Source organism: Macrobrachium rosenbergii, chromosome 15 (assembly GCF_040412425.1).
Source record: "Macrobrachium rosenbergii isolate ZJJX-2024 chromosome 15, ASM4041242v1, whole genome shotgun sequence".
Lineage (NCBI taxonomy): Eukaryota > Metazoa > Arthropoda > Malacostraca > Decapoda > Palaemonidae > Macrobrachium > Macrobrachium rosenbergii.
Window position 1 is genome coordinate 11,523,302 of NC_089755.1, and position 17,586 is coordinate 11,540,887.

General features: G+C 34.4%; 1 protein-coding gene across 1 annotated transcript in view; it reads right to left on the reverse strand.

Annotated features, from left to right (window-relative positions):
• The window catches only part of LOC136846254 (uncharacterized), a 19,935-nt gene extending 5,023 nt beyond the window's left edge, over positions 1-14,912 (reverse strand). The window contains exon 1 of the mRNA XM_067117061.1: positions 14,717-14,912. Within this exon, the coding sequence (XP_066973162.1) occupies positions 14,717-14,912 (196 nt within the window). The remainder of the gene's footprint in view (positions 1-14,716) is intronic.
• Between the last annotated feature and the right edge of the window lie 2,674 nt (positions 14,913-17,586).

The window sequence follows — 17,586 nt, forward strand, 5'->3', positions numbered from 1 at the left end:
GTACAGGGATCTGAAGGTGGAACTGGGTAAAATCCCACACTTGCATTAGTCAGAGAGGCTGGACAGCGAGATTGAAGATACAAAGCAAGAAAGGAGGCAAAGTCAAAGGCTAAAGAGTAGGTGCAGCTAGGGGGCCGAAAGCTGCAAACACTCTTTATCATTTTTCCTTATTTATATTAGGTTCAGAATAGGCCACTGGGTAGGTTGGTCAGTTGCGAACTTTAGCTTTTAAGTTATATATGTCTTATAGATGCAAGATAACCTTTCAACGTCTCTCAACTACTATAAAACAGTATGGCACATTTACAATTCCACAGCTGCAAACGGGTATAAGTAAAATGCTTCTTTTAGGAAAAAACATCAGGACTTCTTTTCAGAACGAGACAGATAGCAAATCCAATTCCTCATCAAAGGTAGGCATTCGCTGGGCGTCGTTGCTCAAACCAATTTCTCAGGAGCGCCCTTCCTCCATTCCCAGAGTAGGAAGAGAGGTCTGAGAGCTGAGAAAGAACATAAGAACATCTTGTTTGAAATTACAGCTAGGAGGAGAAGGAATTGGGGTGCTTGAGGGCCCAACCTCCTTTCGGGTAAATTAAGGAGCCGATGAGATTCGTCTTGCCTGAGTAGACAGCGCGAACCGAGATTAAATTCTGATGCTTGAAGGAATTTGCTTTTCCTGACTGTGATTGGAGGCAAGAGGGGGGCTTTGGAGGGGACATTGCATGAAGGAGAAATAGTGTTAGAGGAAATTTAATCTGCTGATTTGATAATCACTGCAGTTTCATTGGTGTGTGTGTGTGTGTGTGTGCAAGTGTATGTGTATGTATACATGAGACTTGTTTTGATCCGAAGAGAAAAGAATATAGACAGTTCTGAATTGAGTTCTGTGCATCCTCCAATTTTGTCCAGCTAACTGAGGAACCGACGCATATTTCTGGAAACGGATTAGACCTGATATTCACAGATGTTCCAGCCAGCTGTCGTCAAGTCCAAGGTCTGTGAATATATAAGCACCTCTGATCACTAAGCCACTGAGATGGGCATATCTGTCCGTTAACATAGTTCTAATGCTACCATTCTACAAACAGTCTGGCTGACATCTGGACCCAGTTGGGATAGCATTATTGGAGCTTGTCAGGCACCTAATATTTCAGATGCTATATCATATAATTTATTTCGGTCAGATTCTCGAGTTATCTCACCTGTACTGCGTCATATAATACACCATTGTCTGTATTTTGCTGTCAGAAAAATTCATTAATTAACAGTATCTTTATATTGAGCTCTTCTTTAGAATTAATTGTCAAACTATTATACAACATACCAGTTTCTTGCCTTCTAATGTCGACTGCAGATATTTCTGCCATTTTTCTCTCCATCTCTCTCTCTCTCTCTCTCTCTCTCTCTCTCTCTCTCTCACACACACACAAAAACAACGCAGACGCACAGTTGTCCTCGCAAGGCTGAGAAAGAATCTTCATGATTTTACGCTAAAAGATAAAGTCTTTTGTGAAAAACTTTTTTTGCTCAGTTATTTTCCAAACCTTTGCCAACGTTTTTATCAAAACATTTTTAGCTGATAAATTTTGCCTGACTAAAAAAAAAGGAAAAAAAAGATGTGTTTATGCTGAAGAAAAATAATAAAAAAATATTTAACGGCGCCTCTTTGAACTTTGGCCAAAATTATTATATTTTATGCAGAGAATTTTTTTTTATAAGAAAAATGTTAAGTAAAAGCCCCACAAGTCTTTCATGGAATTAACATCGGGTACTGATAAATGTTTCTTTCATGAATATGAATTTTATATATTATATATATATATCAAGATATATATATATATATATATATATATATATATATATATATATATATATATATATATATATATATATATATATATATATATATATATATATATATATATATATATATATTATATATGTATATATATATATATATATATATATATATATATATATATATATATATATATATATATATATATATATATATATATATATATATATATATATATATATATATATATATATATATATATATATATATATATATATATATATATATATATATATATATATATATATATATATATATATATATATATATATATATATATATATATATATATATATATATATATATTTATATATATATATATATATATATATATATATATATATATATATATATATATATATATATATAATATATATATATATATATATATATATATATATATATATATATATATATATATATATATATATATATATATATATATATTTTAGTGTACAATTTTTCACGGATACAACATTCACTAAATAGAATGGCTTTCTCATTGTTAACCAGCTTTTTTGTTATTGCTTCATATTTTCTGACTATTTTCATCACTTCATTGTTTAGGTTACTGATAGAGACGTTCAGGCAATGGGGTTCTTCCATTTACTTCGGTAATTATAGACGCGACAGCTGTTTCGTCAACCTATACGTATTGACGTTATCAAGAGTACCAATACAAAAGTGGAAACGCATGCGTTTTGTGCCCTCGTGAGGACGGAAAGGTAGTACAGGTCACTGACTATTTTCGAATGCTTTCCTATTTCCCTTTCCACTTGTTGAAGCACGGCACTTTGGGTCTCTGTAGTGGTATTGTTGCAGAATTCTTCCCAGTTTGATATTGCTCTTTCTTCTTGCAGTTTGGTCATTTTCTGCTGATTCTTCCATTCGTCATCGATAAGGCATTTTTCCATTCCGTAAAAAAATTGTGTGTCCTAAAAGTATTAAAAAGAAATGGCCAGGCACAGTTAGTTGGAAAGAGGTGGAAAATGCCTCCGACGACGAATGGAAGAATCAGCAGAAAAGATGACCAAACTGCAAGAAGAAAGAGCTGCGAAGTGAGAAGAATTCTGCAACAGCTATACGACAGAGACCCAAAGTGCTGTGCTTCAACAAGTGGGAAAGGGAAAATATACACGAAAATAGTCATTGACCTGTACTACCTTTCCTTCCTCATGAGGGCACAAAAGGCATGCGTTTCCACATTTGTATTAGTACGTAACGTCAATATATAGGTTGAAAACAGCTTTGCGTCTATAATATATATATATAAATATAATATATATAATATATATATCTATATCATATATATATATATATATATATATATATATATATATATATATATATATATATATATATATATATATATATATATATATATATATATATATATATATATATATATATATATATATATATATATATATATATATATATATATATATATATATATATATATATATATATATATATATATATATATATATATATATATATATATATATATATATATATATATATATATATATATATTAGGTATGTTGATCTATTATGCATGTTTTATAAAGTTATTTGTTCTTAATTTAAAATTTCATGCCATAATGATATTGATACAGTATTAATGATAATAAATTAATTCATTATAAAGCAAATTAATGTTCTAATTTCACTGCAGGTATTTGTGAAACTAATCCAGTCCGGATCCGATTGCAAAAAGATTCCATTTCCTTCACTGGAGGCTCATTCGTCTGAGCTGTCAATAACAAAAGCGAGAGGTGTAAACTCTTTCCGTCTCGATGTCTTTTAGACTTAGGCGCTGGATCAGTGGCTACACAGCTTGCAAGATCTATCACTGCTTTCTTTGTACATTACTTTTGTTGGTTATTAGGAAATAATTGAGACACGTTAATCGATAGCTATATGATTTATAATTAACATGGTTAGTACAATTTCTACTAAAGGAACTTACTACTGGTTATCAAAAAATAGCTGGGACACCTTCGTTAATTGACAGCTATATGATTTATAATAAACAGTGTCAGTACTATTTCTTCTAAGGCTACTTAACGCTGGTGTTAGTGAGGTTAAAGTGATAACGAAGAAGCTAAAATCGTAATTGTGAAAGGAAGAAGAAGAATGTACGAATGCAAGAACTATCCAGTGAAGATAAACACAACTACTTCGAATTCTTTTGTCGAGAGCCTTCGATAATATGTTCCTCCCTGACTAAAAAAAAAAAAAAACTGATATTGGACAAAAATGTTCGTATTATTGACAAATCCATTACCCGACATGTCATGTCAACAACATGATATCATCAACGATTGTTGCTATAACAAGACCTGGCTCATCTCAAACATTTGCTCAACTGAAAGTATTGACATTTACTTACTCAGCTGAATGAATCCTAAATCATTCACGCGCATGCGTCTTCTCTCATGACGTCACGTAAACATTTCTTTGGTTTATTTTATTATTTAATATCGAATTTGATAGCAACGAAAGGCGACGCCAGAATTCCAACAACATAAATTATTTGTAAAAAGTGAGGCATACGGAATGACAGACCTGAAATTACGCCCTTTTTGCCCAATACCAACTTCGCACGAGAGAGAGAGAGAGAGAGAGAGAGAGAGAGAGAGAGAGAGAGAGAGAGAGAGAGAGAGAGAGAGAGAGAGAAACGAAATGAGTTAGGAAATTTAAAGATAAAAAACGAAATTTTTTTTAGGAATTTGTACAAATGGAAATGATTGAAAGGCTGTGGCACAAATGGACATGCCATGAACCTTTTATTCGACTTGGGGTCATAATGAACAGGGGCTGAGATGGAATGAGGAGGGTCTGAGGCCTAAAATAGCATCATTTCGTTCCGGTTATTTTTTGTTTGTGGAAAACTGTTGATCTCCTCCTCCGGGAAGGGACTTTTATATGGCACCTGTTGCAGGTCCTCTTTTCATTGCATTCTGACGTCGATAGTTTTTCTTCACTCTTCACCCAACACCATCTCACCTCACCTCACCTCACCTCATCTCATCCTACCTAACTTCACCTCACCTCATTTCACCACCACCTCACTTCACCTCACCTCATTTCACTACCACCTCACGTCACCTCAGCTCATTTCACCACCACCTCACTTCACCTCACCTCATCACCACCACCACCTCACTTCACCACCTCACTCACCTCACCTGACTTCACTCCACCCCACTCCACTCCACCCACTTCACCTCACCTCACTTCATACCCACCTCACTTCACCTCACCTCACCTCACTTCACTTAATCCCCACCTCACTTTACCTCACCTCACCTCACTTCACTCCACCTCACCTCACTTCATTCACCATCTTCACTCTCATTGAATCTCTCTCTCTCTCTCTCTCTCTCTCTCTCTCTCTCTCATCACACACACACACACGCCTGGTTTCCTTCCCAAATTGCATCTTGTAAATCTGAGAGTGCTTTTATTAGGAGTAAGAGAGGCCTATCTGTGAAAGCTAAAATCTTCGTGTCCTTTAGACCGTTTAAATGAAAAAAAACATCAGAAAATGTATAATAAACTATTATTAAGGAAAGAAAGGCCCCTGTAAGTGAATGACAGGCCAGTTATTCAGGTCGTGAAAGGCTGTGTATACAAACACCTTTACACTCAGAATGTAAGATTTTGTTTGCAATACAAACTATATTTATTTGTTATGTTTGAAGTCAAAATGGAGCCTATTTTGTACACCTGATTAAAAGCTTAAAATTCCAGACATCAAAGGCTGTATGGGAAAATAATTACACACATACAGATTCACACATAGCTTCAGACATGTCTGATCAAATTTTGATTTATATCTACTTGAAAAACAAATAAAAGGATTGATGTCAACAGGAAAAAGGCATCTTTCTTAACATCAATATATATATATTATAAGTCCATATATATATATATATATATATAAATATTTATATATAATATATATATTATATGTTATTTTTCCAAGCATCCCAGCCATTAGTACTTACCTGGAAAAGTAGAAAAAATAGTGCCACTGCCTGACAAGGAAGGACGAAAGGAATATTGGCCCTCCCCTTAATCTCTCTTAATTGCACTCTGTCTCCCCTTTTCAACTCACTTCACTTCAAGTGAACATGTGACTCAGTGGGAAACTTTGTTCATTCATGTGAAGAGCCTAACCTGGTTGTTGGCAGAATAGCACAGGGAGGCAGATTACCAAGGACAGCTGGAATGAACACCTGACCTTGGTCATAAATGATGCCCCAGGAAATGACACTGACCCCAAATGGGTAACCCCACTTGACCCACCAAAGGCATTTTCACCTCACCTCACAGAAGGAACAGGTCTGGAAGTACAGCAAGACACATCTCCCCTTCCATTCTGACTCTCTTCTCTCTCTCATGCCACACCACAATCTGTAGGGACCTTTTGTATCCCTTACCCAAATTGCATCTCCTAAATCTGAGAACTCTTTTGGGGTCAGAGAGAAGGTAAAGTGATCTGTCGAAGGCTAATGTTCCTTCAGTGTCCTTAGTTTTTGGTGTGAAAACATCACAAAATGTATAATAAATAAACTATTATTAAGGTTATGAGAAAGGCCCTGTTTAAATGAATGACAGGGCAAGTTATTCAGGTCTGTGAAAGACAGTTTGTTTATGCAAACACCTTTACACTCGGAATCGTTTAAGAGGGTGAGGGTTTGCAATACAAACTGTATTTACTGTTATGTTTGAAGTCCACGGAAACAAGCCTGTTTGTACATTTCTGATTAAAAGCTTAAAATTCCACTACATAGTTCTTTCAAGTTTGCACGTATTTTAAATTACTCATACTAACACACACACACACACATAGTACACACTCAGCTTCAGACATGTCCACTTTTACAATTTTGATTTATGTCTAGTGAAAGTCAGATTTTATACAAAATAGAGGTAAGCTTAATTTTCAACTATAAATGGTAAGCACAGGAAAATATATATATATTATATATATATATATATATATATATATATATATATATATATATATATATATATATATATATATATATATATATATATATATATATATATATATATATATATATATATATATATATATATATATGTGTGTATATATATATATGGATATATGCATGTATATATGTATGTATACATACATGCACGTATATACATACTTAGTAATTAATAGATGCAAAAGACAAGGTGAAATTACCAATGGATATTTGATATAAACCTATGCCTTTCTTAGGTACATTGCTGAAGAGAACTGATGAGAGAGAGAGAGAGAGAGAGAGAGAGAGAGAAAGAAAATCGCAGCAACCAATCTACATCATTTCAATAGTTAACTGAGTGATAGTTACTCAAAGATAGCAAAGTCCTCAAGTATATTATTCGATAATGAAACCCCTCCCCTTCCCTCTCTCCTCTCCCCTTCCCCCATCCTCTTCTCCCCGCCCCCCCTTTCCCCATCCCCTTCCTCCAAAACCAATCCATTCTTCCCTTCCCCATCCCCTTTCCCCATTCCCCATCCTCTCCCCTCCCCCAATCCTACTCTCCCATCCCCATCTCCCCGTTCCCCTTCCCATAACCCTTCCCCCCTCCCCATCCCCTCCCCTCCCCTTCCCATAACACTTCCCCTCTCCCTTCCCCTTCCCATAACCCTTCCCCTTCCCTCCCCTTCCCCCTCCCCTCCCCCCTCTCTCCCCTCTCCCCCTTCCCCCTCCTCCCCATCCTTCCCTCTTCCCTCCCCTTCCCTCTCTCCCCTCCCCTTCCCCATCTCCTCTTCCCCCATCTCCTACCTCCCTCCCTCCCCCTCCTCCCCTTCCCCCTCCCCTCCCCATCCCCTGGCCATCATCCTTCCCCTCCCTTCCCTTCACCCTCCCCCCTCCCCTCCCTCCCCCTTCCCATCCCCTTCCTCATCTCCCTCCCCCTTCCCCATCCCCTCCCATCTCCCTTCCCATCTCCTCCCCTTCCCATCTCCCCACCCCTTTTCCCCATTCCCCTCACCCCTCCCTCCCCCTCCGCAAAAAAACCACCTCTATTAGGGAAAGGGGTCAAAAGGTCAGCGGAGTCTCTGAATGAGAGAAAGAGTAAAACTCCAAACGAAGGTCTGGAGGAATGAATTAGCAATCGGGAAAGAGAGAGGGAAAAATAATATCAATAACTAACGAACGAAAACCTTCAAAGGGAAATTCCCAGAATAAAAAAGCCCCCCCCCCCGAAAAAAAAAATTATCACTTAATCCTGGAGCAGGTAAGGAAGTATTGAAGTCTTCCCTTCAACGGGTAATTAGTACTTTAGTTCAATTTCATCACTTGACCGAAAATTATAGAATCTTAAAAAAGTTGATGGTTATTTTTTACTTGAAAAGGTCGAATGATAAGCGGATTGAAACTTCGAGAAATTGTGAATTTAAAAATCCCTCATTTACCTATATTGACCTCTCTACCTGGAGGAAATATGGCTGAAATAAGACTAACTAATATCCACGCCCCTACGTCATTTCTCTTCGGATTTCTTAAAAAAAGTCTGAAAGTCTAAAAATTCAATAAAAATATTCTTTGTAGACTAATTGGGGTCTGCACTGCAGTTCGTCTTAAGTTCATCATATTTTCCAGTTCTTAAGATTCTGGAGAATCACGTACATTTCGGAAGAGAGAGAGAGAGAGAGAGAGAGAGAGAGAGAGAGAGAGAGAGAGAGAGAGAGAGAGAGAGAGAGAGAGAGATTCTAATTATTTCTCTAGCACACCAGGTAATCAAATGCAGGAAATGGACTTCATAACTGATTGACTGATAGGTTCTATAAACTAGCGTTATAACTACTGAGGTCATCAATAAATAGATTTGTGTATATATATATATATATATATATATATATATATATATATATATATATATATATATATATATATATATATATATATATATATATATATATATATATATATAAAATACCTATTCAAACTGGATGGTATCTAATGAATATATATATATATATATTTTTTTATATATAATATTTTATATATTGATAAACATTAATGCTATATATATGTTATATTTTTATTAAACGTCATGATCTATGTATGTATAGACCCCCCTCCTCCATATTATTTTTATTATTTCCATCGTCGTATTTACTATACGTTAGTGAACATATAAGTTACATCCAAACATGCAAATTTGCAGTCTTTTACGTTAATTTTGGATAATTCGTCTATCAGGTTCATATTATGTTTTAAACCTTCGGATACTAAGGTCGAAGAAACCCCATTATGTTGGAAAGAAATTTCTCCAGCCTCCTCTGCGGTGATCTCGTCGATGCCACGATCGGTCTTAGCGGCACCCTTTTGTGGATCTTAGGGCTACCATAAATATAAGGGATCTCTGGACTTTCCACTGATTTTACTCTATGTTCTAATTCTTTTCTCTTGGTTTTGTCGTGGATTTTTGTCAACGCTTCCCTTACTTTTTGTTAAAATTGCACTGTACCCAAAAATGTCCGGTTTTGTTGCAAGTTACATATATGTTTTCAAATGGGAGGAAAACCATTATATACAAAAAAATGGACTTGTGGATCCATGGGTTCATGTCTTTCACCAAGATAGCTAATGATTTTTATGGAATGGTTTGAAAAGGAAGAGGTGAGCAAAGTAAATAAAGGGAACTTAAATATCGTAAAATGGTAAACTGTGGATGACATCTTGATCATTTACAAGTGAGAATGGGAAGATCTGCATAAGTTTTAGAAAACATAAATTTTAAATTTGACATCAAGTTTACATTAGAAGAAGAGAAGGAGGGAGAAATTCCTTTTTGGATGTCCTGGTCAAGAGGAAGTGGAGAATTTAAAATTCAAGGTATATAGGAAAAGACACACCAATTCATACATACATGGTTCTCCAGATGAGGAAAGAAATAAAAATAGGATTAATGATTTTGGCCTTCAGGGCTTATAGGATTTGCAGTCCTGAATTTTTAGACGAAGAGTTGGATTACCTGAGGGAGAATTTTTAGGAGATTATTAAAGATTGGTTTTTCAATATCAAAGCAGGGAAAAACTATTTTGGGAGAGGATCTCACAGAAAAGGAACATTTGTTGGAAAGAAAATAATTACAGTCCCGGACAACAACTCTATTGCACCCATCAACAGGAAGCTAAATAATTTCAAATTTATAGGCAGCTCAAACACACCATTATAAATAAAATAGTTAAACAAAAGTAGGTAGAGGGGAAAGAGATTAGAGGGTGGTTTATATGGCAGCGTAAAAGACTGTGAAGAAGGGTACGTATGGCGAAACTGGCAAATCATGTAAGCAAACAACATTGCAGAACATAAGGCATTATAATCAGTGTTGGCAGTTGCCAAACACTGATTGGGAAAATGATAACAGAATAGACTGGGAAAATATGAGTTTTCTGTACATGAACACCAACAAAACATCTAGACTGGTTGTCTTCATAACTTGTGCAACAACACGATGGCAGGGAACACCGGAAACGGTGTTGAAGACAGAATATCTAGAAAATCGTATACTCCACAGTAGCAAGGAAACGAAGAAAAACGTTTGTTACATGAAAACGGTTTTTTTTTTTAGGAAGAATAATGTGAAATTGTCCAAGGTGTGTTGGGTGGAGGGACAACAGGAATTTTTAGTCGATTATGAGTTTTAAAATACCCAGGACACAGATTAATTACAGCGGACTACGCGTCTGCTCATTGTCACGGAGTTTGATAATGTGGACTGTTTGTGCCAAGAAAGCTTGTTTTTTGAATAAAAACTCCATTAGATACCATTCAGTTTGAAAAATATTTAGTTATTTACTAATGCACAGAACAATTGTGTATTTAAATAATATATGATATTTATATATATATATATATATATATTTATATATATAGTATATATGCATTATATATTATAGTATAGTATATATATATATATATACACACACAATAAGTCCTCACGTGAAAATGAAAGGAATTTGTACCAAGACTTTCAAGTGTTTATTCCAAAGTCATCTTTTAAGTTCAGAATAACATTGAAAGAAAGCAATATGGGTTCAGATAACAATAAAATAAAATAAGTCAGTCAAGCTATTTAAGTATGTAAACAACATTCTTCAAAAAACAAAAACATACTTTGGAAATCTAATTACTACAAATGCCAGTACAAAACTATCTGTTTGTAAAAAATCAAACAGCTTGTTTTACTCTTGCATCGTTAAGAAGAAAAGTTTTTAACAATTCGTCCATCTTAAAAAGTTTGTCAAATTCATATTACTAAAGTGTTAATGAGGCATCCTTGACCAACAAATGTGTAACGAGGAACTCTTAAAAACAACTGCCGCTGAATTCCAATCAAGATGAAGATAAATCTCTTGTCTGACAAAAATGGCGCATTGAGCTGTTGGTTTCTGAATTATATTTATGCTGTGTGACTCTCTTCTAGTTCTAGAGATTGAGAATAATATATTGGTGATTACAAGTTAAGCAATCAATTTTGTACACTGTACTGCTGAAGCATTTCTGGTTTGTTACACAAACAACAAATTCTTGATAGACAAGTATTCTAAAAACAACATTTATTTTCAGACATTTCAGGGTGTACAATCGATAAAAAACATCGGTATGGCAAAGTTCTAAAATATTTTCAATTTCATAATTACTTGACCTATTGACTATAAAATTGTTTTTGCAATTTGGCGACAACTATATAAATTCGAAGGATCATACAAAATTCTTCAGCAATTGCATATGGATGTTCTGTATTTTTCTCTAAAAATTCAGGATCACAAATTTGTAGTTAAAAACATCCCTGAGAAGACTGATCATTTTTATCTTTGGGGTGATTAAAAAGTTGTAAATGAGCATACTATTGTTGGTTTGTTATAGTTTGAATTTAACTCCGTTGTTGAGTTTTTAACGACTGTGTCAAGAAATGTTAGGGTTTTATTGATTTCTGCTTCCAACTTGAAATTTTTGCCATTCAAAATTTCCAAAAACTTTGTATTTGTCCTATATTCAGATCATTATCTTCTTGGTTGTTTCTCACTGCGGACCTCAGTATCTTATTTTGGAATTTTTGTAATACCCTTATACTGGAAGTCGATGCTAAACACGTGGGCATTGGTGGTTGTTCCATTACTGGTCTTATGAGGCTTATAGAAATGGATTTGAATATTTGTGTTGATATTCCTAAACCTTTTTAGCTTTGTATTTTGTGTTCTTGCATGTCTTGATATTCCTCTCTGTCCAAATTGCATTCTTAGTGCTTTTAATAAAATTCACTGGTTGTTGATCTAACATTATTTGTGCAGGTTTGTATGCAAATACTGATACTAGTTGGAATTTAGATTTATTTGTTTTTATCTTCTACTTCTTTTCAAATTGACTTATTCTTTCAATTTGGTCCATTGTTTTTTTGCTATTTGTCTTTTCAAAGTTGGGTCCTTCTTCTTGTACGTTTTTCTGGGTGTATAACTGTTTTTTGATCATTGCAAAGCAGAGTCAGTACAGTATCTCTGTGAATGAAGTCACATCTGATGTATGTAGAATGAATAATGTTGGACTTAGTACAGATCCTTGTGGTACTCCACCTAGTAACGGGAAGGATTCCTATGTAATTTTGTGTGACTTAATTGCTGCTGTTCGATCTTTAATGAAGTTGCATAGTGTTTTCTCAAAATGCCTGGAAGGTTGAGATGTAATATTTTGTGCTTGAAGTCCTTGTATCCATACTTTGTCATATGACTTAGTTATATCTCTACATACCAGGTTGAACAGGTGCTTTCTTCTTTGTGATAGAGCAATGTTTTCATATGTTGTTGCTATTGCAATTTGAGCTCCTCTTACTTTTCTAAATCCATATTGATTTTTATTGTGTAACTGACTACCTTCTAGGAACAACACTAAGTTGTTGTTAATTATTTTTTCCAGTATTTTACCAGGTACTTCTATAATTCTCTACCTGACACGCATCTTTTCCTGGTTTGGTTATCAAAATCATTATTGCATTCTTGAAAATAATTGGAAAATATCCCACTGAGAGAGCCCAGTTGTATATCTCTTAATTTTTCAAATGCAATGTCTAGTCAATTTTGAATTATAACCTAGTTAATTCCATTTCTTCCTGGTGCCTTGTGTTTAAAATTTCTAATTATTGCTTTGATTTCCCATAACTCTACTTTTCTTGTTAGTGGACAGTCTTCATTAAGTCTGCTAATATCTGCTGCATGATGCGGATTTGTTCTGTGTCTATGTTGTTCAATGGATTCATTAACTACTGCCTCATGTTGGTTGTCGAAATTTTGGTTATCCCCCTGCGTTGTTTGGAATATTTCCTGCCAGTAGGCCTTGTCCAATACTTCTTTCTCTTGGTCATCGCATAGTTTTTTCATTCCTGTGCTTTATGTATGGTGATATATTAGCTTTGCTTCCCATCAGTCTTGAAACGGATCTCCAAAATTGTTTTGGATTATTGTGCTGTTCTTTTTATTAGGTCTTCTCAATTTTGATGATACAATCTTGAGCTTCTTGTACTAACTGTTCTTGTACTGATACATATCTTCTCATTAATGTGTTGTTCCAACCTGTTATAAGTACTGTATTTTGAATGTTGTTATGGTGCCACTGTATCAGTTTTAACTTTGTGGAAGTGTGGTGTATTTAGAAATGGGAATATGATTTTTTATAGCTTCCTCTATATCCTTGTACCGTTTTTCAAGTTCTTCGTCTACTGTTTCTTTTGTTACTTCTATTTAAGTTTATTGTTGGTTGTCTACTCATTTTTCCTTATATTTCATGTTTGAAGCATTCCCAACTTGCTCGTTTTACATTTGGTTTTTCTAAGGGTGGAATCCTTATTGGATTTGTGGACAATGTAATTATTATTGGAATATGATAGGAGGTTGCTGGTCCTTTTGTAATGGCAATACTAAGGTGAATTTTGTTATTTCCTAATATTATATCTGGCTTTCCTTTTCTGTTATTTGCTACGAAAGTATCAAAATCAGGTCCTATATGTATGATATGCTTTTTATTTATTAATCTGGCTATTTCTTTACCTGTGTAATTAGATTGCCTATATCCAAATAGTTGGTGTCTGGCATTTAGATCCGCAATGAGATATGTTGGTTCTTTCCTCTTAATTAACTTCATGACATCTGGAAGTGGGAAACAATGTCTTCTTGGCGGCTTGTAAGCTGTAGCGATCACTATTGGTCCTTTGTTAGTTTGAATCTGGACTGCTAAAAAGTCGTCTATTATTTTGTATCTAATATTAATCTTGATGATTGCTGTTGCTATTCCTTCAAAGGGTTCATCAGCAAAGTTTTGCATGTACAGTATGCGTTATACCCAAACATTTTCACAGTTCATTTTGTTTCATCCCCTGCCTATTGATTAATATTATGTCAGGGTCCTTTTAGGGGATATATATCTATATATTATATATCTATATATATATATATATATATATATATATATATATATATATATATATATATCTATGACCAATATATATATATATACAAATTTATATATATATATATATATAATTACAAATTTCAAATTTCTTTGTTTTCCAGATTTCACGCTATGTTGAATTATTTTGATTCTTCGCACCGTTGAATCCATTCGAGTTACAGTGATCTAATAATTATGTGTCATCTTTCTTTCATTTTTCTATTTTTTCTGGTATTCCTGGCTACTAGCGGAGGATCTTTTGGTGCTGGAGTTAATCCTTGTGGATTTTGCAAAATGGGAGAACTGGAAAAATCTATAAAGCTTTGTAGTGAGGCTTCTATTTCTTCTGTTAATTGATGCTATGTTGCCTGTATATTACTTATACGTCCTGGGGGAAGAAATGAGTCTGAGTCCGAACGAGGTTCATTTCCGGATATAAAGTCTTCATCTGACGAGTCGCCTTCTGAACTTTCTGCTGAGTTTTCTTCATATTGTGTGCAGTCTTGCATATCCTGAGTTGCTTGAAATTCTTCTGCTTTGTTAGTACGGTTCTCTTGTCTTTTATTCCTTTTCATGGTGCTTGCTATCATGTTTATCGTTTCTTCAGAGAAATGTATTGTTGGTAAATTGTTATTTGCTAATATGCTGTTTATTACTGAGGGGTGGAATCCTTCTTGACGCAGCCCCAGTTTTATTGCTAAATTTTTTATTATCGTAATTCTCGTCTCTTCTTGTATACTGCTTATATTGTTTTGGACGTTATTTGCTTTAGCCTGGCAATTCCCTGTATTAGTGGCTGTTACTTTAGCGTAACTTCTTGTACCGTTGTTGGTAGTGGACGTTGCATATCTGTTCGCTCTGATCTCTTGCATATTTTTTTTAAAATTAGATCCTTTCTCACTGGGCATTTCGCTGTTAAAGTTCTATGTTGCTGATTGCAGTTAACATATTTGTTTGTATTGGTGAACGGTAATTTGGTACCCGGGTCATAAACTGGGTTCGGATTTGTCCGGGATTGATTTAGTAGTAAAATATTAAAAGACTGGGGCGTCGAGCTTTCTGTCTGCTGTGTAGTGTTTCTTACAACCTCCACAAGACTTCATGTAATATATATATAATATATATATATATATATATAAATATATATATATATATATATATATATATATATATATATATTATGGTGTATATATATATACATTTATATATTTGTATATTATATATATATATATACAGATATATAATAGATATATATATATATATATATATATGAAAATAGAAAATATATATATATTATATATATATTAGAAGAATATATATATATCATATATATATATATAGAACTGTATTGAGTGGAAGTTGTCAGAAACATCAAACAGCAGAAAAAATTAATGCCGAGTTGATATTTGCAAGTTTATTATTTTTTGTTTTTATTTACGACGATTTTTTCCGAAACCGTTCTGGTTTGCGTACGGAATCACCTGAGACAGAGGAGAGAGAGAGAGAGAGAGAGAGAGAGAGAAAGAGATTTATAGTATTAATGACCATAAAACGCCCCCAAGGACACTGGAAAAAACGCAGAGTTTTCCTCCCTGACACTGCAATGGTTCAACTCTCGCTGCTTTATGACCCAAATTCCTTCTGGTTCATTTCCCTTGACGTCGAAATCACGATGCAGACCTGGAGAGCCATCACGCCTGCAGAAGGGCGTCGCTTAACACCACCTGCCGCTTAAATATGAATTTATTAACTTGACAAACTGCTTCGAAGCCCCGGTTATAGTCTAAGGCAAATGGCATTTACGCAGTATATGAATCGCGTGGCAATGGTAGCCTTGTACAAATAAATAATGGATTTTATTTCTATTTCTCCATTCGCCGGCTGCTCCATTATTGAATGGGGATTGAGCGTCCTTTAAAAATGGAGTCCTTTAGATAAATGAGGACTTTTTTTATCCCAGATTGAGTTGGATCTGAGTTTTATATTTGACGTTAGGTCTAACTGGTTCGACATTTTATTGCAAGCGTCGTTTGGTGAAATCATCACTATTTACTTGAAAAAAAAGCCAAGTTTTATCAGCATATAGATATTTTGACCTTATATATGTTTTATATGTTTTATATAAGCGTAAACGAGCGTCCGTTTGACCACATCAGTTGATGATCTTGTGAGGAATCGCGGGAATTCGCTTTTGTCTCTTTCCTCAAACATCCCTCAAGTGTCATCACTTGAGGAGATGTTCCTCAGTTGGTTTCCTCTCCCAGTTCTTTCTTCTTCTTCTGTTCATGTAGTTCGACAGGCTTCCAGCACGTCTCCTCTCTCTCTCTCTCTCTCTCTCTCTCTCTCTCTCTTGTTCTTCGAGGGAGCAATGTCCCTAATAAAGGAATACTGTAGGTTTATGTCATATATCCATTCTGGTAATTTCACCCTTTAGAGACTTTAGTCTGAAATAATATAAAATATTTTAAGAATCATAAAAGTAGTGAATTAAACTCATATTTTCACTTGAGAGAGAGAGAAAGAGAGAGAGAGAGAGAGAGAGAGAAAAGAGATCCCATTTGACCTATAGTTCATATAGGAAACAAGACATTGCAATTTGAAGCAAAAAGTCATAACCATATATCTTGAAGCAAGATGAAAGAAAATTCTCTGAGTAATGAAAGATTCATATTTCTGAATGTCAGTGAAACTTCAGAGGACTGAGTGTTTCTATAGTACAAGATTGTCTGGATGCGTCTTTCTCTCTGTACAAGGGTCACAAAATCCTCTTGGTTCCAAAAAATGCGTCGAAGGGCACCAGTGGCAGAAGCCTCAGGCCCAAATTCACTGGTGTAGAGCACTGCCTTTTCAAGACGTTTTGAGAGAGAGATAACTCTGTTGCATTCAGAGAGAGAGAGAGTAGAGAATGAGGGATTGTCTAAAATTAGGGCTAATTTTGAGCTGCTGTTATGATGTAAATAATCCATTTCACTTTATTTTACTTTTGGTGAAACTAATTTTCCAGTAAGTTTGCTGAATAAATTCATGTTGTTATGAAATAAACCTCTATTCTTTAAACTAGTTTTCAGCCCAGACACTGATCCATTCAGTATCTGTCCTTTAGAGTTTAATTTTAGCCTTAGATTCCAGAATTAGGGTCTATAGGTATAATATAAGGCGATATAAATACTAACTAATATATTAACCAATTTAGAATGATATATATTATATATATATATATATATATATATATATATATATATATATATA